The sequence below is a fragment of the Scyliorhinus torazame genome, chromosome 10, assembly GCF_047496885.1.
Source record: "Scyliorhinus torazame isolate Kashiwa2021f chromosome 10, sScyTor2.1, whole genome shotgun sequence".
In the NCBI taxonomy this organism is placed as follows: Eukaryota; Metazoa; Chordata; class Chondrichthyes; order Carcharhiniformes; family Scyliorhinidae; genus Scyliorhinus; species Scyliorhinus torazame.
The window spans coordinates 104,589,944-104,614,067 of record NC_092716.1 but is presented as its reverse complement, the minus strand read 5'-3'; the positions used below and the strand labels follow the sequence as shown (position 1 = coordinate 104,614,067).

Here is a 24,124-nt window from a genome sequence, read left to right as displayed (position 1 = left end):
TCATTGCCACATTGGCGGCCCAATAGTAATCACCCAAGTTCGGTAGTGCCAGTCCTCCTCTGTCCCTACTACGCTGAAGGAGCCCCCTCCTTACTCTAGGAACTTTCCCTGCCCACACGAAGCTCGTGATGCTCCTATCTATTTTATTAAAAAAGGTCTTGGTGATTAGTATAGGGAGACATTGAAATACAAATAAGAACCTCGGGAGGACCATCATCTTCATTGCTTGCACCCTGCCCGCCAGCGATAGAGGCTGCATGTCCCACCTCTTGAAGTCCTCCTCCATTTGTTCTACCAGCCGTGTCAGATTAAGTCTGTGCAAGGTTCCCCAGCTCCTAGCGATCTGAATCCCCAGGTATCGGAAGTTTCTTTCCACTTTCCTTAGCGGTAAGCCTTCTATCTCTCTACTCTGGTCCCCTGGATGTATCACAAATAATTCACTCTTCCCCATGTTTAGCCTATACCCCGAGAATTCCCCGAACCCCCTCAAAGTTCGCATAACCTCTATCATCCCCCCCGCTGGGTCCGACACGTATAAAAATAGGTCATCTGCGTATAACGAGACTCGGTGTTCTTCTCCCCCTCTAATCACCCCTCTCCATTTCCTGGAGTCTCTCAACGCCATGGCCAGAGGTTCAATTGCCAAGGCGAACAACAATGGAGACAGCAGGCATCCCTGTCTTGTTCCCCTATATAATCGGAAATACTCCGATCTATGTCGACCTGTAACTACGCTTGCCGTTGGAGCCCCATAAAGAAGTCTAACCCAGCTAATAAACCCGTTCCCAAACCCAAACCTCCTTAACACTTCCCATAAATACTCCCACTCCACCCTATCAAATGCCTTCTCTGCGTCCATTGCCGCCACTATCTCTGCCTCCCCCTCCATTGGGGGCATCATTATCACTCCTAATAGTCGTCGCACGTTAACATTCAGTTGTCTCCCTTTTACGAACCCTGTCTGGTCTTCGTGCACCACCCCGGGACACAGTCCTCTATCCTCGCTGCCAGTACCTTTGCCAGCAATTTGGCGTCCACGTTCAATAGTGAAATAGGTCTATAGGACCCGCACTGCAACGGATCTTTGTCCCTCTTCAAAATTAGCGATATCATCGCCTCCGACATCGTCGGGGGTAGAGTCCCCCCTTCCCTGGCCTCATTGAACGTCCTCGCCATCAACGGGGCCAACAAGTCCACATATTTTCTGTAATATTCCACCGGGAACCCGTCTGGCCCCGGGGCCTTCCCTGCTTGCATGCTTCCCAGTCCCTTAATAACCTCGTCCACCTCAATCGGCGCCCCCAGGCCTGCCACCTCCTGCTCCTCCACTTTCGGGAACCTCAATTGGTCCAGGAACTGCCGCATCCCCTCCTCTCCCTCTGGGGGTTGAGACCTATACAGTTCCTCATAGAAGGGCTTGAACACCTCATTTATCTTGCCTGCCCTTCGCACCGTGTCTCCCCTTTCGTCTCTAATTCCTCCTATCTTCCTCGCTGCTGCCCTCTTTCACAATTGATGCGCCAACAGGTGACTAGCCTTTTCCCCATATTCATACCTCCTCCCCTGTGCCTTCCTCCACAGTACCTCTGCCTTTCTGGTGGTCAGAAGGTCAAACTCCGACTGGAGTCGTCGCCTCTCCCTGTACAATTCCTCCTCCGGGGTCTCTGCAAATTCCCTGTCCACCCTTAAAATCTCCCCCAGTAATCTTTCCCTTTCCTTGGCCTCTGTTTTCCTTTTGTGGGCCCCAATAGAGATCAGCTCTCCTCTGACCACCGCTTTTAATGCTTCCCAGACCACTCCCACAGGGACCTCGCCGTCGTCATTGACCTCCAGGTATCTCTCAATACACCCCCGCACTCTTGCACACACTCCCTCATCCGCCATCAGTCCCACATCTAATCGCCAGAGTGTTCTCTGCTCCCTGTCCTCTCCTACTTCCAGGTCCACCCAATGTGGGGCATGATCCGAAACCGCTATGGCTGAGTACTCAGCTTCTTCCACCCTAGAGATCAACGACCTTCCCAACACAAAAAAATCTATCCGGGAGTACACTTTATGGACATGGGAGAAGAAGGAAAACTCCCTAGCCCTAGGTCTAAGAAATCGTCATGGATCCACTCCCCCCATTTGGTCCATAAACCCCTTAAGTACCTTGGCCGCTGCCGGCCTTCTTCCGGTCCTTGAGCTGGATCTATCTAGCCCCGGGTCCAGCACCGTATTAAAGTCCCCTCCTAAAATCAAGTTTCCTGCCTCCAGATCCGGTATACGCCCCAGCATCCGTCTCATGAATCCCGCATCGTCCCAATTTGGGGCATACACATTAACCAACACGACCTCCATTCCCTCCAGCCTACCACTCACCATTACATATCTACCTCCGCTATCTGCTACGATGTTATTTGCTTCAAATGCTACCCGTTTCCCCACCAAAATGGCCACCCCTCTGTCCTTTGCATCCAGTCCTGAGTGGAACACCTGTCCCACCCATCCTTTCCTTAGCCTAACTTGGTCCGCCACCTTTAGGTGCGTCTCTTGGAGCATAACCACGTCTGCCCTTAGTCCTTTCAAATGCGCGAGCACTCGGGCCCTTTTTATCGGTCCGTTCAGGCCTCTCACGTTCCACGTGATCAGCCTCACTAGGGGGCTACCTGCCCCCCTCCCGTGTCGACTAGCCATTACCTTCTCTAGGCCAGTCCCATATCCCGCCTCCGCGCTCCCGCTCGCTCCCCCAGCGTCGCACACCATCCCCGCCCACCCACTCTTTAGCCATTTCCTTTTGGATTTCCGCAGCAGCAACCCAGTTGTCCCCCCCCCCCCCCGCTAGATCCCTATCTAGCATGATTGCTCCCCCCATATCACTTCCGTAAGTCAGCTGACTTCAACTGACCCCGGCTACTCCTGCTCACTCCTCGACCCCCCCCGTATGGGGGAACTCCCATCCGCCTTGCTCCTGTCTTCCCACCTTATTCTTTCTGGCGCGAGAACATCCCTTTACCTGACCCGCCTCTTATGGCGCAGCTCCCTTTCCCCTCCCCCTCTCCTTCCCCATTCTCCGACTATGTCCCGTCTTTCCCCCCTCACCGGCGCCCACATTTCCCCAATGTCTCCCCCTTCCCTGTTTACTTCTCAATTAACTTCCACCGTAACATTAACAAAAACAATAACAATAACATTTCCTGCAGCATCAGTCCCTCAGTTCCGGTCCAATTTCTCTTCTTTGATGAAGGACCATGCTTCCTCCGCCGTCTCGAAATAATAGTGTCTCTCCTGATACGTGACCCATAGTCTTGCCGGCTGCAGCATCCCAAACTTCACCTTCCTTTTATGCAACACCTCTTTGGCTCGGTTGAAGCTCGCCCTCCTTCTCGCCACCTCCGCACTCCAATCCTGGTGTATCCGTACCACAGCATTCTCCCATCTGCTACTCCGCACCTTTTTAGCCCATCTCAGGACCTCTTCTCTGACCTTAAGGCGGTAAAATCGCACGATTATCGCCCTCGGTGGTTCTCCCGCTTTTGGGCTTCTCGCCGGAATCCGATTTGCCCACTCCACCTCCATGGGGCCCGCAGGGGCCTCAGCACCCATCAGTGAGCTCAGCATCTTACTTGCATACTCTCCACAGTCCACTCCTTCCACACCCTCAGGGAGACCTAGTATCCGAAGGTTCTTCCTTCGCGCTCCGTTTTCTAGGGCCTCGATCCTATCAGTACACTTTTTATGAAGTGCCTCGTGCGTCTGAGTCTTAACCGCCAGGCCCAGGATCTCGTCCTCAATATCTGTCACCTTCTGCTCCACCACGCGGAGCTCAGTCTCCTGGGTCTTTAATGTCTCCTTGAGCCCCTCAATTGCCTGTAGCATCGGGATCAGCACCTCCCTCTTCAGCAGCTCCACTCACCGGTTTCATCCTGAGCACGATTTCATCCTGCTCAGGCCCCCATGTCGCCTGCGGTTTCTCCGCCGCCATCTTGTACTTCTCTCTTTCTGACCCTTTGGTCGACGATTCCTCGCGCTGCAGCCGCCGCCGCCGGTTTTTTCCTCCTTCGTTTGGGGGGGACTCCCTTCTCACACACCCCACACCGGGTTGCGTCGTCGAAAAATTCCCCGTTGGGGCTCTTAAAAGAGCCCGAAGGTCCATCGGAGCTGGAGCCGCCGAAGCGTGCGGCTAGCTAGGCATCACCGCAACCGGAAGTCCCTTCAGTGGCCCTGATGAGATCTTTTCACAGTTGTTCCCTCTGCTGCTAGAATTCACCTTTGATACAGGCCCTCAGGTCAGCTTGCAGCTGTAAGCTTGCCCTTCCCCCGCCTGCATGCTGGAAGAGGCCCTGTTTATCCTGCAGTTGCAGCCAAATCTTTTACTGTTTCTGCCGTGTCTGGCAACCAAGAGACATACCCTTCCTGGGGGACACTGTCGGGGGAATGTTGCAGCCTTCTTCCCACACCGGGAAATGGCAAACAAATGCCGTGGGGGCCCTGTAACGAGCCCAAAGGTCCGTTCCAAGCAGGAGCTACCGAATATGCGACCTAGCTCTGCATAGCCGCACCCGGAAGTCTTTTTCCCCAATTAAGGGGCAAATTAGCGTTGCCAATCCACCTAACCTGCACATCTTTTGGGTTGTGGAGGTGAAACCCATGCAGTCACGGGGAGAATGTGCAAACTCCACACGGACAGTGACCCAGGGTCGGGATTCGAACCCGGGTCACTGTCCATGTGGAGTTTGCACATTCTCCCTGTATCTGCGTGGGTCTCATCCCCACAACCCAAAAAGAAATGCAGGATAGGTGGATTGGCCATACTATATTTCCCCTTAATTGGAAAAAAAAATTGCGTATTCTAAATTTATAAAAAGAAAAAAAAGAAATGGAAAAACAATCTCGGGCAGTGCAGAAAAAGAAGGAGAATTTGATTAATCTTTCATGGGATGTGGCTGGTTAGACCAGCATTTATTGCCCATCCCTCATTGCTCTTAAGATGCTGGTGGTCAGCTGCCTTCTTGAACCGCTGCAGTCCTTGTGGTGTAGGTACATCTACAGTGCTGTTAGGGAGGAAGTTCCAGGATTCTGACCCAGCCACACCAAAGAAATGGCTATTTCCTAGTCAGGATGATGAGTGACTTGGAGGGGAACTTGCTGGTGGTGGTGTTCCCATGTATCTGCTGCCCTTGTCCTTCTAGATGAGAGAGGTCGCAGATTCGGAAGGTTCTGTTGAAGGAGCCTTGTTGAGTTACTGCAAAGTGGATGGTACACACTGCTGCCATTGTGCGTCAATGTGGAGGGAGTGGATGTTGAATCTGGTGAATGGGGTACCAATCAAGTGGGCTGCTTTGTCCTGGATGGTGTTGAGCTTCTTGAGTGTTGCTGGAGTTGCACTCATCCAGGCACGTGGACAATATTCCATCACACTCCTGACTTGTGATTTGTAGATGGTGGACAGGATTTGGGGAATCAGGAGGTGAGTTACTCTCTGCAGAATACAGAGCCTCTGACCTGCTCTTATAAGCCACAGTATTTATGGCTGGTTCAGTTCAGTCTAAGATCAACAGTAATACCCAAGATGCTGATAGTGCGGAATTCAGAGATATTAATGTCATTGAATATTAAGGGGACACAGTTAGATTCTTCTTGCTGGAGATGGTCATTGCCTGGCACTTGTGTGGTGTGAATTTTACTTGCTACATATCTGCCCAAGTCTGAATGTTGTCTAGGTCTTGTTGCATCTGGTCATGGGCTGCTTCAGTATCTGAGGAGTCAAGAATGGCGCTGAACATTGTGCAATCATCAGCGAGCATCCTCACTTCAAATCTTATGATGGGGTGGGGGGTGAAAGTCATTGATGAAGCAGCTGAAGATAGTTGGGTCTAGGACACTACCCCAAGGAACATCTGCAGCGATGTCCTGGAGCTGACCATCTTCCTTTGTGCCAGGTGTGACTCCAACCAGCAGAGATTTTTTTCACTTATTCCCAATGACTTCAGTTTTGCTGGGGCTCCTTGATGCCACGATAAGTCAAATGCTGCCTTGATGGACAATAAATGCCGCCCTAGCTAGCAAAGCCCCACATCCCTTGAATGAATTAAAAAAGAGCAGTCACATACGTCTCACCTCTGGAATTCAGCTCTAATGTCCATGTTTGGACTAAGGCTGCAATGAGATCAGGAGCTGAGTGACCCTGACGGAACCCAAACTGAGCGTCAGTGAGCAGGTTATTGCTGAGCAAATGCCACTTGAGAGCGCTGTCAATAACCCTTTCCATCACTTTGCTGATAATCAAGGGTCGACTGTGGGTGATAATTCGCTGGGTTGGATTTATCCTGTTGTTTGTAGACAGGACATACCTGGACAATTTTCCACATGCTGGGTAGATGCCAGTGTTGTAGCTGTACTGGAACAGCTTGGCTAGGGGCACGGCAAGTTCTGAAGCACAAGCCTTCATTCAGTACTTCTGACAAAATACTGTCAGGGCCCAAAGACTTTGCAGGATCCAGTGCCTTCAGCCGTTTCTATAGAACATAGAACATAGAACGATACAGCGCAGTACAGGCCCTTCGGCCCACGATGTTGCACCGAAACAAAAGCCATCTAACCTACACTATGCCATTATCATCCATATGTTTATCCAATAAACTTTTAAATGCCCTCAATGTTGGTGAGTTCACTACTGTAGCAGGTAGGGCATTCCACGGCCTCACTACTCTTTGCGTAAAGAACCTACCTCTGACCTCTGTCCTATATCTATTACCCCTCAGTTTAAAGCTATGTCCCCTCGTGCCATGGAGTGGAATGAATCAAATTAGATGAAGATTGGCATCTGGTGATGCTGAGGACCTCAGGAGGAATTGGATGGATCATCCGCTTGGCACCTCTGGCTGAAGATTGTTGCAAATGCTTCAGCCTTGTTTCTTGCACTAATATGCTGGGCTCCCAATTATTGCAGATGAGGATATTTGTAGAGACTCCTTCACCAGTTAGTAGTTTAATTGTCCACCACCATTCATGGATAGGATTGTTTTTGTTTATTGTCACGTGTACCGAAGTACAGTGAAAAGTAGTTTTCTGCGAGCAGCTCAACAACTCATTAAGCACATGGGAAGAAAAGGGAATAAAAGAAAATACATAATAGGTTAACACAAGGTATACAATGTAACTACATAAGCACCGGCATCAGATGAAGCATACAGAGTGTAGTGTTAATGAGGTCAGTCCATAAGAGGGTCATTTAGGAGTCTGGTGACAGTGGGGAAGAAGCTGTTTTTTAGTCTGTTTGTGCGTGTTCTCAGACTTCTGCATCTCCTGCCCGATGGAAGAATATGGAAGAATGAGTAAGCCAGGTGGGAGGGGTCAACGATTATGCTGCCCGCTTTCCCCAGGCAGCGGGAGATGTAGATGGAGTCAATGGATGGGAGGCAGGTTTGTGTGATGGACTGGGCGGTGTTCATGACTCTCTGAAGTTTCTTGCGGTCCTGGGCCGAGCTGTTGCCATACCAGGCTGTGATGTAGCCAGATAGAATGCTTTCGATGGTGTATCTGTAAAAGTTGGTAAGTTGGTAATGTGGACATGCCAAATTTCCTTAGTTTCCTGAGGAAGTATAGGCGCTGTTGTGCTTTCTTGGTGGTAGTGTCGACGTGGGTGGACCAGGACAGATTTTTGGAGATGTGCACCCCTAGGAATTTGAAACTGCTAACCATTTCCACTTCGGCCCCGTTGATGCTGACAGGGGTGTGTAAAGTACTTTGCTTCCTGAAGTCAATGACCAGCTCTTTAGTTTTGCTGGCATTGAGGGAGAGATTGTTGTCGCTACACCACTCCACTAGGTTCTCAATCTCCCTCCTGCATTCTGACTCGTCGTTATTCGAGATCCGGCCCACTATGGTCGTATCGTCAGCAAACTTGTAGATGGAGTTGGAACCAAATTTTGCCACAAAGTCGTGTGTGTACAGCGAGTAGAGTAGGGGGCTCAGTACACAGCCTTGCGGGGCCCCGGTATTGAGGACTATTGCAGAGGAGGTGCTGTTGTTCATTCTTACTGATTGTCGTCTGTTGGTCAGAAAATCGAGGATCCAGTTGCAGAGTGGGGAGCCAAGTCCTAGGTTTTGGAGCTTTGATATGAGCTTGGCTGGGATTATGGTGTTGAAGGTGGAGCTGTAGTCAATAAATAGGAGTCTGATGTAGGAGTACTTGTTGTCGAGATGCTCTAGGGATGGGTGTAGGGCCAGGGAAATGGCGTCTGCTGTGGACCGGTTGCGACAACATGCGAAAAACCATCAAGGCATTCTGGGAGTATGGAGGTGATGCGCTTCATGATCAACCTCTCGAAGCACTTCATTACTGGATGATGTTGGGGGGGGGATGACCTACCGGGGGAAGGCCCTAGCGGCCAGGTCTCTGGCACTGAGTCTGGCTCTGGGGCTCAGAAGGGAAGGGGGGAGAATAGAAAAGCAATAGTAGTAGGAGATTCAATGGTTAGGGGAATAGATAGGAGATTCTGTGATCTCGAGCGAGACTCCCGGAAGGTATGTTGCCTCCCGGGTGCCAGGGCCAGTGATGTCTCGGATCGTGTCTTCAGGATCCTTAAGGGGGAGGGGGAGCAGCCAGAAGTCGTGGTGTACATTGGTACCAACGACGTAGGTAGGAAAAGGGGTGTGGAGGTAATAAACGAGTTTAGGGAGTTAGGCTGGAAGTTAAAAGCCAGGACAGACAGAGTTGTCATCTCTGGTTTGTTGCCGGTGCCACGTGATAGCGAGGCTAGGAATAGGGAGCGAGTGCAGCTGAACACATGGCTGCAGGAATGGTGTAGGAGGGAGGGCTTCAGGTATTTGGATAATTGGAGCGCATTCTGGATAAGGTGGGACCTGTACAAGCAGGACGGGTTGCATCTGAACCAGAGGGGCACCAATATCCTGGGAGGGAGGTTTTCTAGTCTCTTCGGGAGGGTTTAAACTAATTTGGCTGGGGAATGGGAACCGGATTTTGTAGTCCAGCAACTAAGGTAGCCGATATTCAGGACGCCAAAGTGTGTAGTGAGGCAGTGGGGAAGGGAACACTGACAAAGGAGAATACTTGCAGGCACGGAGATGGGTTGAAGTGTGCATACTTCAACGCAAGAAGCATCAGGAATAAGGTGGGTGAACTTAAGGCATGGATCGGTACTTGGGACTATGATGTGGTGGCCATCACGGACACTTGGATAGAAGAGGGGCAGAAATGGTTGTTGGAGGTCCCTGGTTATAGATGTTTCAATAAGATTAGGGAAGGTGGTAAAAGAGGTGGGGGGGTGGCATTGTTAATTAGAGATAGTATAACAGCTGTGGAAAGGCAGTTCGAGGAGTATCTGCCTACTGAGGTAGTATGGGTTGAAGTCAGAAATAGGAAAGGAGCAGTCACCTTGTTAGGAGTTTTCTATAGGCCCCCCAATAGTAGCAGAGATGTGGAGGAACAGATTGGGAAACAGATTTTGGAAAGGTGCAGAAGTCACAGGGTAGTTAGTCATGGGTGACTTTAACTTCCCAAACATTGAGTGGAAACTCTTTAGATCAAATAGTTTGGATGGGGTGGTGTTTGTGCAGTGTGTCCAGGAAGATTTTCTAACACAGTATGTAGATTGTCCGACCAGAGGAGAGGCAATATTGGATTTGGTACTTGGTAATGAACCAGGGCAAGTGATAGATTTGTTAGTGGGGGAGCATTTTGGAGATAGTGACCACAATTCTGTGACTTTGACTTTAGTAATGGAGAGGGATAGATGCGTGCAACAGGGCAAGGTTTACAATTGGGGGAAGGGTAAATACGATGTTGTCAGACAAGAATTGAAGTCCATAAGTTGGGAACATAGGCTTTCAGGGAAGGACATAAATGAAATGTGGAACTTGTTCAAGGAACAGGTATTACTTATGTAAGGCTGAGGAAACAAGGTTCAGACAGGGCATTGGAGGGATACAAGATAGCCAGGAGGGAACTGAAGAAAGGGATTAGGAGAGCTAAGAGAGGGCATGAACAATCTTTGGCGGGTAGGATCAAGGAAAACCCCAAGGCTTTTACACATATGTGAGAAATATGAGAATGACTAGAGCGAGGGTAGGTCCGATCAAGGACAGTAGCGGGAGATTGTTAATTGAGTCTGGAGAGATAGGAGAGGTCTTGAACGAGTACTTTTCTTCTGTATTTACAAATGAGTGGGGCCATATTGTTGGAGAGGACAGTGTGAAACAGACTGGTAAGCTCGAGGAAATACTTGTTAGGAAGGAAGATGTGTTGGGCATTTTGAAAAACTTGAGGATAGACAAGTCCCCCGGGCCTGACGGGATATATCCAAAGATTCTATGGGAAGCAAGAGATGAAATTACAGAGCCGTTGGCAATGATCTTTTCGTCCTCACTGTCAACAGAGGTGGTACCAGGGGATTGGAGAATGGCGAATGTCGTGCTCCTGTTTAAAAAAGGGACTCGGGATAACCTTGGGAATTACAGGCCAGTTAGTCTTAATTCGGTGGTAGGCAAAGTAATGGAAAGGGTACTGAAGGATAGGATTTCTGAGCATCTGGAAAGACACTGCTTGATTAGGGATAGTCAGCACGGATTTGTGAGTGGTAGGTCTTGCCTTACAAGTCTTATTGAATTCTTTGAGGCGGTGACCAAGCATGTGGATGAAGGTAAAGCAGTGGATGTAGTGTACATGGATTTTAGTAAGGCATTTGATAAGGTTCCCCATGGTAGGCTTCTGTAGAAAGTAAGGAGGCATGGGATAATGCGAAATTTGGCCAGTTGGATAACAAACTGGCTAACCGATAGAAGTCAGAGAGTGGTGGTGGATGGCAAATATTCAGCCTGGATCCCAGTTACCAGTGGCGTACCGCAGGGATCAGTTCTGGGTCCTCTGCTGTTTGTGATTTTCATTAATGACTTGGATGAGGGAGTTGAAGGGGTGGGTCAGTAAATTTGCAGATGATACGAAGATTGGTGGAGTTGTGGATAGTGAGGAGGGCTGTGGTTGGCTGCAAAGAGACATAGATAGGATGCAGAGCTGGGCTGAGAAGTGGCAGATGTAGTTTAACTCTGAAAAGTGTGAGGTTGTCCATTTTGGAAGGACAAATATGAATGCGGAATACAGGGTTAACGGTGGAGTTCTTGGCAATGTGGAGGAGCAGAGAGATCTTGGGGTCTATGTTCATACATCTTTGAAAGTTGCCACTCAAGTGGATAGAGCTATGAAGAAGGCCTATGGTGTGCTCGCGTTCATTAACAGAGGGATTGAATTTAAGAGCCGTGAGGTGATGATGCAGCTGTACAAAACTTTGGTAAGGCCACATTTGGAGTACTGTGTACAGTTCTGGTCGCCTCATTTTAGGAAGGATGTGGAAGCTTTGGAAAAGGTGCAAAGGAGATTTACCAGGATGTTGCCTGGAATGGAGAGTAGGTCTTACGAGGAAAGGTTGAGGGTGCTAGGCCTTTTCTCATTAGAACGGAGAAGGATGAGGGGCGACTTGATAGAGGTTTATAAGATGATCAGGGGAATAGATAGAGTAGACAGTCAGAGACTTGTTCCCCGGGTGGAACAGACCATTACAAGGGGACATAAATTTAAGGTGAATGGTGGAAGATATAGGGGGGATATCAGAGGTAGGTTCTTTACCCGAGAGTAGTGGGGGCATGGCCACTGCCTGTGGAAGTAGTTGAATCGGAAACATTAGGGACCTTCAAGCAGCTATTGGATTACAGTAAAATTACAGTAAAATTATATAGTGTAGATTTATTTGTTCTTAAGGGCAGCACGGTAGCATTGTGGATAGCATAATTGCTTCACAGCTCCAGGGTCCCAGGTTTGATTCCGGCTTGGGTCACTGTCTGTGCGGAGTCTGCACATCCTCCCCGTGTGTGCGTGGGTTTCCTCTGGGTACTCCGGTTTCCTCCCACAGTCCAAAGATGTGCAGGTTAGGTGGATTGGCCATGATAAATTGCCCTTAGTGTCCAAATTTGCCCTTAGTGTTGGGTGGAGGTGTTGACATTGGGTAGGGTGCTCTTTCCAAGAGCCGGTGCAGACTCAGTGGGCCGAATGGCCTCCTTCTGCACTGTAAATTCAATGATAATCTATGATTAATCTAGGACAAAGGTTCGGCACAACATCGTGGGCCGAAGGGCCTGTTCTGTGCTGTATTTTTCTATGTTCTATGTTCTATGTTCTATTACGACTGAAGTCAGGGCCACCGGACGGTAGTCATTGAGGCACATTGCCTGGTTCTTCTTTGGCACCGATATGATGGTGGTCTTTTTGAAGCAGGTGGGGACCTCGGAGTGGAGTAGGGACAAGTTAAAGATGTCCGCGAACTCCTCTGCCAGCTGGTCCACACAGGCTCTAAGTGCACCGCCAGGGATCCCATCCGGGCCCGTCGCCTTCCGAGGGTTCACTTTCAGGAAGGTCGATCTGACTTCGGAAGCTGTGATGGTGGTTATGGGTGAGTTATGGGCTGCTGGGGCACTCGACAGCGGATTGTTGGTTAATTGCTCGAACCGAGCATAGAATGCATTGAGTTCATTGGGGAGGGGAGCGCTGCTGCCGGAGATACTGTTAGGCTTTGCTTAGTAGCCCGCTATGTTGTTTAGTCCTTGCCACAATCGCCGAGGGTCTGTCTGTGACTGGATATGACAGGACTGCAAGGCTTGAATCTGATCTGCTGCTTCTGGGATTGCTACACTCTATTGCATGTTGCTTTTACTGTTTGGCATGTAACTAGTCCTGTATTGTAGCTTTATCAGGTCGATACCTCATTTGTAGGTATGCCTGTTACTACTGCTGACATGCCCTCCTGCAATCTTCATTGAACCACAGTTGATCGTTTGGCTTAATGGTTAGGGTAGAGTGGGGATATGCCAGGCCATGAGGTTACAGATTGGCACTCAACACGAGGGAGGGTATCTTCAATGTGAAGACTGGACTTTGTCTCCATGAGGACTATGTGGTTGTCATTCCTATCAACGCTGTCATGGACAGATGCATCTGAAACAGACAGATTGGTGAGGATGGGGTCAAGTATGTTTTTCCTCTTGGCGGTTCACTCACCAGGGTGAGTCCCAGTCCCAGTCTGGCAGCTATGTCCCTTAGGACTCGGCCAGTTCAGTCAGTAGTGGTGCTATAGAGCCACTCTTGGTGATAGACATTGAAACTCCCCCACCCAGAGTACGTGCTACACCCAAGCCAGCCTCAGAACCTCCACCAAGTGCTGCCCAACATGGAGAAGTACTGGTTCATCAGCTGAGGGTGGTGGCGGTAGGTGGTAATCAGCAGGAGATTACCGTGTCCATGAGACTTCATGAGGTTCAGAGTCATTGAGAATTCCCTTGGTAACTCCCTCCAACTGTATGCTGTGCCACCATCTCTGGTGGGTCTGTCCTGGGACCCAAGATAGCCAGAGATGGCGATGTTTTGGAAATTATCTGTGAGTATGACCATGTCAGGCTGTTACTGATTCTGTGAGTATGTTGCTTGATTAATTTGTGGGACAGCTCTCTCAATTATGGCACAAATCCCCAGATGTTAGTAAGGAGGCCTTTGCAGGGTTGACAGATTTGCAGTTGTTGTTTCCAGTACCGAGGTCGTTGCTGGGTAATCCACCTGGTTTCATTCATTTTGTAGGACATAATATAACTGAATGGCTTGCTCGCTGTCCATTGCTGTAGGTCTGGAGTTACAAGTAGGCCACACCAGGTAGAGGTGGCATTAATCTCAGGAGGGCATTAATGAACCAAGATGAGTTTTTACGATAATCTACTCAGGTCACTGTTACTTTTTAATTCCAGATTTATTAACTGAATTTAAATTCCACCAGCTGTCATGGAGGATTCAAACCCGTCTCCTCAGAGCATTAGCTTGGCATTTGGATTACTGGTCCACTGACATTACCACTATGCCGTTGTCTCCCCTGAATGGGACTAATTGAATGGGTCTTTCAAAGCGCTGCTCAGGCAGGAGGGGGGCTGTTACTCTATGGAATCTACATTCAAAGATATCCATCGCTGTTTCCCACTCACCTGCCTTTGCCACTGAACCTGACAGTAGCTGTGCTTTCTTGAAAAACAGGTGCAGCTTACCCTGAGCAGAATAATTCCCAGCAGCTCTCCTCCCCATAGGGCTAAAGGCTGACAGGTGGCCTCATGCTAAGGGAGGGAATAACTCTGGGAGTGCAGCTGTGGGAGGGAACGGGAGTACAGTGTGCAGTTGGTACATTTAAAGGCACAGACATGTTGGAAGGGGTTGGTCCCTTTAAAGACACAGACATGTCGGAAGAAGCTTCTCGACACGTTTCCTTGCTGGAAAAGTTATTAATACTGCTCCAGTGCTACTAAGGTGCTGGACTGGTGAGGGGATTTATCTCTCATATCAATGTTTTAAGAATATGGCCAGTTGAAGGAAAGGAAATAATGTGTTCTGGAAACAGAACTTTCCATTGGATTAGAAATATAGCTCATGGGAGGGATAAACACCACTGTGATTGGGCCAAAAGGCCTGTTTGCATGCTGTAGCTCTCTACAATCCATATTTATCAGTGCCTCAAGTCACTTTTGATTAAAGTGTTTTGTAACAGAGATCCCCACTTACTTATCGGATAAACCTTCAATGCGGCGTGGTAAAATGTAAAAAAGCACCTTTCACAATCTCAGAATGTCCTTCAGCAATTTACTGCTAACAAGGTCATTTGTTGAGCTGTCAACACTGTTGTCATGTGAGAAAAATGGATGCCAATTTGCATACAGCAAGATCCCACAAGATAACTGACCTCTGTTTTAATGATGGTGGTTGAGGGTGACATACTGGCCAGGAGACAAGACAGCTTTGTTGTTATTTTTGGTTTGGTACAGTGGCATCTTTAATGTTCACCCAAGAGTGCCGATGGAACCTAGATTTAACATCTCATTTGAAAGGTGGAACCTCTCACTCCCGCAAGAAGTCTGGAGTGGGACCGGAATGCAAGACCTCAAAGACAAAGGTGCATATATTGAGCCATGACTGACACTGACATTAGTAGACCCAGGAAGGTCCTGAATCTGATAACTGAACTGTGTTGGGTTTGGTGTTGGGATCGAGTGACCTGCAACTGGCTGCAGAATCCCAGGTTGGAAGAAGGGGAACATCAGTTGGGATCCCTCGACCTTAACGACAATCAGTGTCCATGCCAGAAGTGGGCACAGACAACTGGTGAGGGCAATATTAGGCTCAGCTGTGATGGATCTCACAGTGGGACAGCTCCTGACATTCACTCTGGAGACTTCCCCTAGCTACTAAGACCAATAATCTGGAGACATTGCCAGCAGCTATGGAACTGTACCGGGAACAGAGGGCGGCACAGTGGCACAGTGGCTAGCATTGCTACATCACAGCGCCAGGGTCCCGGGTACGATTACGATGTTGGATGGCTATCCGTATGGTTTTCACTTTCTTCCTGTGTCTGCGTGTGTTTCTTCTGGATGCTCCGTTTTCCTCCCACATTCCAAAGATGTGCAGTTTAGGTGGAGTGGCCTTGCTAAGTATCCCCTTAGTGTCCAAAGATGTGTAGGTTAGCTTACGGGACTGCGGGGATAGGGTGGAGGAGTGGGCCAAGGTAGGGTGCTCTTTGGGAGGGTTGGTTCCAGACTCGATGGGCCGAATGGCCTCCTTCTGCACTATACAGATACTATGAATTGCAACAATGGCAAGGAATAAGGAGAGAACCTTTCAGCAACAAAACCTTAGGAAAAGAAAACTGACATAAGCAACTTTTAATAGGTACTCTGATAGCTATGCTCCTTCTTTAGAGCAAGCCTTACATCAAAATTAAGTTGAATATCTAGGCAGAATGAAGGAATCCTCCATTTTAGAGTGTTCCACTCTCAGTTTGCTCTTTGTTACTTATTGAAGTTCCCTGCAGCTGTTTGTATGATTCATTTTGCATGGCAGAATATCTCCCTGACACAGCTGATAAAACATTCTGTCAACACTCTTAGTCCATATTTCATACGTGGCCCAGTCAGCAGCAGCTGCCGCAGTCTGCACAGCTGCATGAGCAATGCCTGCTGTTCCCTTTCTGAGATTGAAATTCTTTATTCAGAATTACAGCAGATCACAGATGTAACCCTGAGGCTGCCCAAGGTCACAGGGCATTGACTATCTCCCTGGGCAATTCAGGATATTAAGCTTACAGCTTGCACATTGAGAGGCACAGACCAACATAATATTAACTCTAAACGGTGGCAAGGTGGCACAGTGGTTAGCACTGCTGTCTCAAAGCACCGAGGACCTGGGTTCGAACCCTGCCTTGGATCACTGTCCATGTGGATGGGACACGCTAATTTGCCCCTTAATTGGGAAAAAAATAATTGGGTACTTTAAAATTATTTTTAAAAATTTACCCTAAGCAACGCTCCAACGTTTTAAAGGAAAAGTGTAACCACTTCCTTTTCCTTTCTCTTTGCTCATCCTCATACCCCTGTGTCTTTAATGGAAAAGCCATCATTGTATGAGGTAACTGAATTTCCTTTTTGTAATATAACTCTAAAATAACATGTATCGTGAATATTGAGGCCAGAATTTTATGTTGCTCGGGCGGGTGTGCGTCCAATTTGGAAGAGCATGAAATTGTGCGAGAAGGCACGCATCCCGACCTCGTCGCACGCTCGCGCAATATTTCGGTAGGCGGGCACGCACAAGAGTCGGAGTTTCACCCACCAACAATCAAGCGGGAAATTTAACCCACTGAAGGGCCAATCGAACGCAATTTTATCTGGCCTGCCTGCTCTTACGGTTGACAGGCCAACCCTTACATTCTGCAACATGGATCCATGTCAGGATGAACTGTCATGGCTGAAGTACAATGAACAAATGCGTCTGAGGGAGTGAGGTCTGTGAATGATTGTGCTGCCTAGACACTCGTGCCATCGATTTAACAGCAATATTTATTTTCAATTCGGCTTTCACCGCATCCACCAGACCAGAAAGGTTAGGCTTATGATGCGTGGCCCAATCATGGCCACCTGGATATTCAAATACCGGAAGCTAGTCTTGGCTGGATGGAATGGCAACCTCCTCAGATCAGCTCCCCTGCCCGGGGGGTTCACTGGAAAAAATTCACTTATACCCAGATTTAGCTTCCACCCCGAAAAGGAGTCAAAATTCCTGAGCCACTCTATTATCTCCCCCACATTGGAGAGAGAGTCTCTAATATATAGTACAAAATCATCCACATAAAAGGACACCCTGGGGTAGCACGGTGGTGCTGTGGTTAGCTGCCTCACGGTGCCGAGGACCTTGGTTCAATCCTGGCCCCAGATCATTGTCTGTGTGGAGTTTGCACATTCTCCCCGTGTTTGCGTGGATCTCACCCCTACAACCCAAAGATGTGCAGGGTAGATGAATTGGCCACGCTAAATTGCCCCTTAATTGGAAATTTAAAAAAAAAATATTTTCACCGTGTGTGTTTCACACTAGGTGGCCGCAAATTGGTCAGTGGAGTCAGCGTGAACTTGCGCTCTAGGGCCAACCACAGCTGGGAACACATTTCACATCCGTTTCCCACTGCACTCGCCTGTGGTTGGCCCTGGAGCGCATGTTCACACTGACTTCACTGACCAATTCGCGGCCATCTTGTGTGAAACTCACACGGTGAAAATATATTTTTTAAATTTTTCCAATTAAGGGGCAATTAAGTGTGGCCAATCCACCTCCCCTGCACATCTTTGGGTTGTGGGGTTGAGACCCAGGCGGACACGGGGAGAATACGCAAACTCCACACGGGCAGTGACCCTGGGCCGGGATCAAACCTGGATCCTTGGCGCCATGAGGCAGCAGTGCTAACCACTGCACCACCGTGCCGCCCCCATCTGTGAGATAATACAAGGAACATAGAATATAGAACATACAGTGCTGAAGGAGGCCATTCGGCCCATCGAGTCTGCATCGACCCACTTAAGCCCTCACTTCCACCCTATCCCCGTAACCCAATAACCCCATCTAACTTTTTTTGGTCACTAAGGACAATTTATCATGGCCAATCCACCTAACCTGCACGTCTTTGGACTGTGGGAGGAAACCGGAGCACCCGGAGGAAACCCACGTAGACATGGGGAGAACGTGCAGACTCCGCACAGACAGTGACCCAGCAGGGAATCGAACCTGGGACCCTGGCGCTGTGAAGCCACAGTGCTAATCACTTGTGCTACCGTGGTGCCCAATGTAAACAATGTACACAGTAGAAAATGGTCATGGTGCAAAACTAACAGTGACTCTCAAGAAGATAGAGAGGTTAACATTCTTCAGACTCCTAAAGGAGGACGTAGGCAAAGAAATGATGGGCAGGATTCCCCGTTTCTGGGATTAAGTGTTTACTCCAATGCAGAATTTGAGGACTTTCATGACAGAAATATTGGTACAACACCTGGATTAATTCCGCTACCACTGAGGGGCTAGCACTGGTGCCACATGGAACACAATCGATTCCAACGAAAAATGGTGCGGGATTTGCCGGGTCTGTGATTGAGACTCGGGAGGCTGACATCTGCAGCCGCACATACACTTTACAATCCCCATACACACCATCTCAGCCAACAAGATGGCACTGGCTGTGCTGGAGCGTGCCCATACAGCTGATGGGTCGGCTAGGGTCAGAGGACACCCGGGGGGGGGGGGGGGGGTGCCCTGTGGGGACACCAGTACAACCCATTGCACTAAGTTTAAAATGGTCTGTTAGCGGTGTGCGCAGCTGCATGGCTGCCTTGCAGACTGTGGCAGTGGTGTTCCGTGCCCGTCCACCCTGACCCTGCAGCCCACCTCCTGGCCACCCCCCACGATTCCCCCCCAGTCCTGGCAGAAGGCCCCGGCCAGCAGCACAACTGTCAGCCAGCCATGGCGATGTTGGACACTTTCCATACCCCCTCGCTCTCCCTCAGCAGCCACCATGCCGGTTTCACGATTTTTAAAAGCAGCGTTGGGAACTCAGCCCATTGGAGGCGGAGAATGTGGAGGTCCCGGAGAATAACGGGTCGGGCTAATGATATGCAAATGGTGTCTCCTGTGCATGCGTTCCTGAACGCATTGACGGCGCTGTTGTCGAGGGGCAAGAGCATTGCGATTTGGCGTCAAATCAGCGCCTGCAGTGATTTTGGCATCGGAACCGATTCTCGCCCAATCACCCATTCTGATTTCGGCGTCGGCCAATGGGGAATCCCGTCCCATGTCTTTTCCCTTCAGAGATTCTTTTTACCCTTTTAGTTATGAGTTTATTTCCCTCTTCAATTATATGATGGTTGATCTGTATCTTAAACCCACTTACCCACTTTGGCTCCACAATTCTTAATACCCTCGCCTAATAAGAATCTATCAATGCAAAAGCAAAATACTATAGATGTTGGAAATATGAAATGAAAAGCAGAGTGCTAGAAATGCTCAACAGGTCAGGCAGTATCTGTGGCGACAGAAACAGAGTTAGCATTTCATGTTGATAATCTTTCATCAGAACTGTCTCCGTTTGGAAATTCTCTGACCCAGTGGTCTCAGGGGCTTTATGAGGGAGAGAGTTCCATCATTCTGCTGTTCTTTGTGTGAAGAATTGTTTCCTGAAAACACTCCTGAGCAACCTAGCTCAAATTTTAAGATTATGCCCCTTTGTTCTGAACTCTCCCACCAGAAGAAATACTTTTCCTCTACCTACCCTGCCAATTTGATTACTCCTCAGTTTTCAACGTTCAATGGAAGACACGATTTCCTAAGTCTCTGATCTTATCACAGACATCTCTTACCACACCTCTTCCGATCACCCACAACCCCTGCCATGACTTCTGGAAACATCACCACCTCATCCCTGCCAAACATCCCTCAGGCCTCCAGCCTCTGACCCCACTGCACACCGCGCCCCCAATTCCCATTCCACCCAGCTTCCAATCCTTCTCCCTTTCTTCTCTGCTCCCCAGCTATCGCCTAGTGGCAAAGGCCTACCTACCCGCCATTCAACCAATGTTAAATTTGGTAGGGCCTGAGGAAAACACATTCTTATGGGTGTCATTGTCTCAGCTCAAATCTCTTGCAAACTCCTTTCCAGATTATTCAAGTAGAAATGTATGCTCTTCCCTCAATTCCACATCCCGGCGTTGTCAACCTGCCACACTAAATAATTAACGTTCGGGATTCTCCAATCTCGTTCATGGTGCGACCTTTTGTAAGCGAGAATGGGAAATTTGACCTTCCAGCCAAAACTCCATTCACTTTCAGCGGCACCGGAAAATTCCAGTCGCGAATGAGGGCAGGAGATGCCGGCCAACATTTTGAAAAGAAATGTATTCATTCATGGGGTGTGGGTGTTGCTGGCTAGGCCATTTATTGCCCATTCCTAATTGCCCTTGAGAAGGTGGTGGTGAGCTACCTGCCATCTTGAATCACTGCATGTGGTGTCAGTGCTGTTAGGATGGAGGGCAGCATGGTGAAGCAGTGGTTAGCACTGCGGCCTCATGGTGCTGAGGTCCCAGGTTCGATCCTGGCTCTGGTTCACTATCAGTGTGGAGTTTACATATTCTCCCCGTGTTTGCGTGGGTTTCGCCCCCACAACCCAAAGATGTGCAAGCTAGGTGGATTGGCAACGCTAAATTGCCCCTTAATTAGAAAATAAAATGAATTGGGTAGTATTCTCAATTTTCTTTAAAAAAAGTGCTGTTAGGATGGGAATTCGTGAATTTTGATCCAGCGACAGGGAATTTTTGTGAGGGCCACTAAGAGCCCAGCATATGTTTGTTGAGTTAAACATTATTTACAACAATATTTACACAGCACCAGTAGTTCACTATTGGGTCGCTCTCTAGCCGGTACCATACTGGCTAGCTCTATTTACACAGCTGAAAGGTTAACGATTGCCCTACCCCTTATTAGGGAGCTCGTATTCCCCAAGATCCAAGGGGTAACCAATTGTCCCTACCCAATAGGATCCGGTCAGGTTACAACAGGAATGAACTTCCTTCACCTCTTGAAGTGAGCCTCCTCTGACAAATCGCATTCCCCCCCCCCCCCCGATTCATACTGTTCTACATTTTATTTAATGATTGTTAAAAGCAGATGGATTTATTGTGATGACAGCTGGATATATTTTGCTTGCAGGTTAACCTAAGGCATTCCGACCCATTGCAGGACATCTTTGTGACTGTGGAAGAACATGTATGAAAATGAAGAACTTCGTTTCCCAGATATCTCTCCCTTCCTGGTAATTCACTTGTCAATTAGTTATCAGTCATTGCGCATCACAATTATGTTTGTTAGCTTTGTATCTTAGTAAATGTTTTAGAACTTGTTTACTTGATTAGGAAAACTGTGGGGCCCAAGTTTTGCTGAGAAATATGTTGCCTTATATAAATATGTCGCATGGAGTTGACTAATTACAAAATGGGTACATAGCAGTTACATGTGATAATACCAGCGAGTGCCTATAGAGGGCAGATTGAATTGACAACATCAGGCCCTGACTGTCTATAGCTGGCATCTCCACATTAAGTTATCAGTAATAGCCTGTTGTGCGTCTGCTAATCGATGTTAACAGTGGCGCTTTCTCTGTTTCAGTTCCTTCCTGAAGAGCTGGATTTATAAATTAGATTGTCATCCTGTGTCAAACTCTTGAACTGTTTATTTTTGGCACATTTTCTGAGTTTATTCTTGGTACTAAGTGGAATGTAGGAAAATACTCTTAGTCCATGGTGTTCATGTAATGCATGTGAAGGAACTTTTGAAATCTAAAATAGATCCACTGTCTGGTTGTATGGTGATGTACCATCAATTCACTACAAGATGATGAGAACGAGTGAACATAGGCTTTATTACCCAAGAACTTGCCTGCCTGTGACTGCTGTAACAATGAGCGCCGCCCACAGGCGGCAGATCTATATTCCGCCCCAGGGGGGCAGAGGCAGAGCACACCAGGGTTCCAGTACAATACAGGGAAGGAGATCATATTACCAATCCCTGGCTATAGGCCACAGTACTATACAGACAACTTATATTATGGTGAATACATTCACCACATTCACCCCCTGTTAAAAATGAAGTCCAGCGGGGGTGAAGTGGGGTCGTCATACGTTCAGTCTGTCTGGAGGCCGGATTGTTCTTTTGGACCTCCTCAGCTCTGGTGGTGTGGCGGGTATGGACGTTGTAGTTGACTCCGAGAGCGTGTTGTCTGGAGCTTTGGTCCGGCGTCTCGGCGGCAGTTGAGGGGTGGGGGTAGGCAGGGGGGTGGTGGATGGCGGCAGTGTAGGCGCGAGACAGTACAGGAGCCCCAGGGGGGCGTTAGGGATTCGGGGGGTGGCAGTAGGCGGTGGGGAGGGGTGCGCGTTGACATGGGAACCAGCGGGCGCCAGGTCCCGGAGGGAGACCGTATCTTGCCGTCCGTCTTGGTGGGCGACGTAGGCATATTGGGGGTTGGCGTGCAGCAGCTGGACCCTCTCGACCAGGGGGTCGGTCCTATGACTCTTTGTATGCTTCTGGAGAAGGACAGGTCCCGGAGTTGTCAGCCAGGATGGAAGCGAGACCCCGGAGATGGACTTCCTAGGGAAGACAAACAAATGGTCGTGAGGGGTCTCGTTCGTGGCTGTGCAGAGGAGCGATCTAATGGAGTGGAGTGTGTCGGGGAGGATCTCCTGCCAGCGGGGAATCTGGAGACTTCTAGACCGAAGGGCAAGAAGAACGGCCTTCCATACCATCACGTTCTCCCTTTCCACCTGCCCGTTTACCTGCGGGTTGTAGCTCGTAGTCCTGCTCGAGGCGATGCCCTTACTGAGCAGGTACTGACGCAGCTCATCGCTCATGAAAGAGGTGCCCCGGTCACTGTGGACGTATGCAAGGAAACCGAACAGGGTGAAAATGCTATGCAGTGCCTCTATAACAGTGGCCGAGGTCATGTCGGGACATGGGATAACGAAGGGGAAGCGGGAGTACTCGTCAATGACGGTCAGGAAGTATATTTTGTGGTTGGTGGAAGGGAGGGGCCCTTTGAAGTTGATACTGAGGCGCTCAAAGGGCCGGGAGGCCTTTACCAGGTGGGCCTTCTCTGGCCGGTATAAGTGCGGTTTGCACTCTGTGCAGACTTGGCAATCCCTGGTCATGGCCCTGACCTCCTCAGTGGAGTAGGGCAGATTGCGGGCCTTAATAAAGTGGATAAGCCGAGTGACCCCGGGTGACAGAGGTCATTGTGGATAGCCTGAAGTCGGGCATCTTGCGCGCTGGTGCATGTGCCGCGGACAGGACATCTGAAGCCTCGTTGAGCGCCCCAAGACGATACTTGATATTGTAAGTATATTTGATCCTCCACCCCAAGATTTTGTCGTTTTTAATTTTGCCCGGTTGTACGTTGTCGAACATAAAGGCTACCGACCGTTGGTGGGTGGCGAGGGTGAACCTCCTACTGGCTAGGTACTGCCTCCAATGCCGCACAGCTTCCACAATGGCTTGCGCTTCCTTCTCGACAGAGGAGTGTCGAATCTCGGAGGCATGGAGGGTTCTAGAAAAGAAGGCAACTTGCCTGCCCGCCTGGTTGAGGGTGGCAGCCAGGGCGACGTCTGACGCATCGCTCTCTACCTGGAAAGGGACGGACTCATCCACCGCGTGCATCGCGGCCTTAGTGATATCGGCCTTGATGCGGCTGAAGGCCGAGCGGGCCTCAGCCGTCAGGGGAATATAGTGGCTTTGATAAGTGGGCGGGCTTTGTCGTCATAGTTGGGGACCCACTGGGCGTAAAAGGAGAATAGCCCCAGGCAGCGTTTGAGGGCCTTGAGGCTGTAGGGAAGGGGAAGTTCCATGAGGGGGCGCTATTACCCCGTTTTCCATGACATAGCCGAGGATGGCTAGCCGAGTTGTGCGAAAAATGCACTTCTCCTTGTTATATGTGAGGTTGAGAGATTGGGCGGTCTGGGGGAACCTCTGAAGGTTGGCGTCGTGGTCCTGCTGATCATGGCCGCAGATGGTAATATTGTCCATGTACGGGTATGTAGCCCGCAGCCCGTACTGGTCCACCATTCAGTCCATCGTTCTCTGGAAGACCGAGACCCCATTAGTGACGCCGAAAGGGACCCTGAGGAAGTGGAAGAGTCGGCTGGCTGCTTCAAAAGCAGTGTAGTGGTGCTCTTCCGGGTGGATCGGGAG

At 49.3% G+C, this 24,124-nt stretch overlaps 1 protein-coding gene across 1 annotated transcript in view; it reads left to right on the top strand.

Annotated features, from left to right (window-relative positions):
• Window positions 1-24,124, top strand: part of kiaa0895l — a 192,000-nt gene that overhangs the window by 36,928 nt on the left and 130,948 nt on the right. Inside the window, exon 3 of the mRNA XM_072518554.1 lies at window positions 21,098-21,200. Coding sequence (XP_072374655.1) covers window positions 21,153-21,200 — 48 coding nt within the window. The 5' untranslated portion in view covers window positions 21,098-21,152. The remainder of the gene's footprint in view (window positions 1-21,097; window positions 21,201-24,124) is intronic.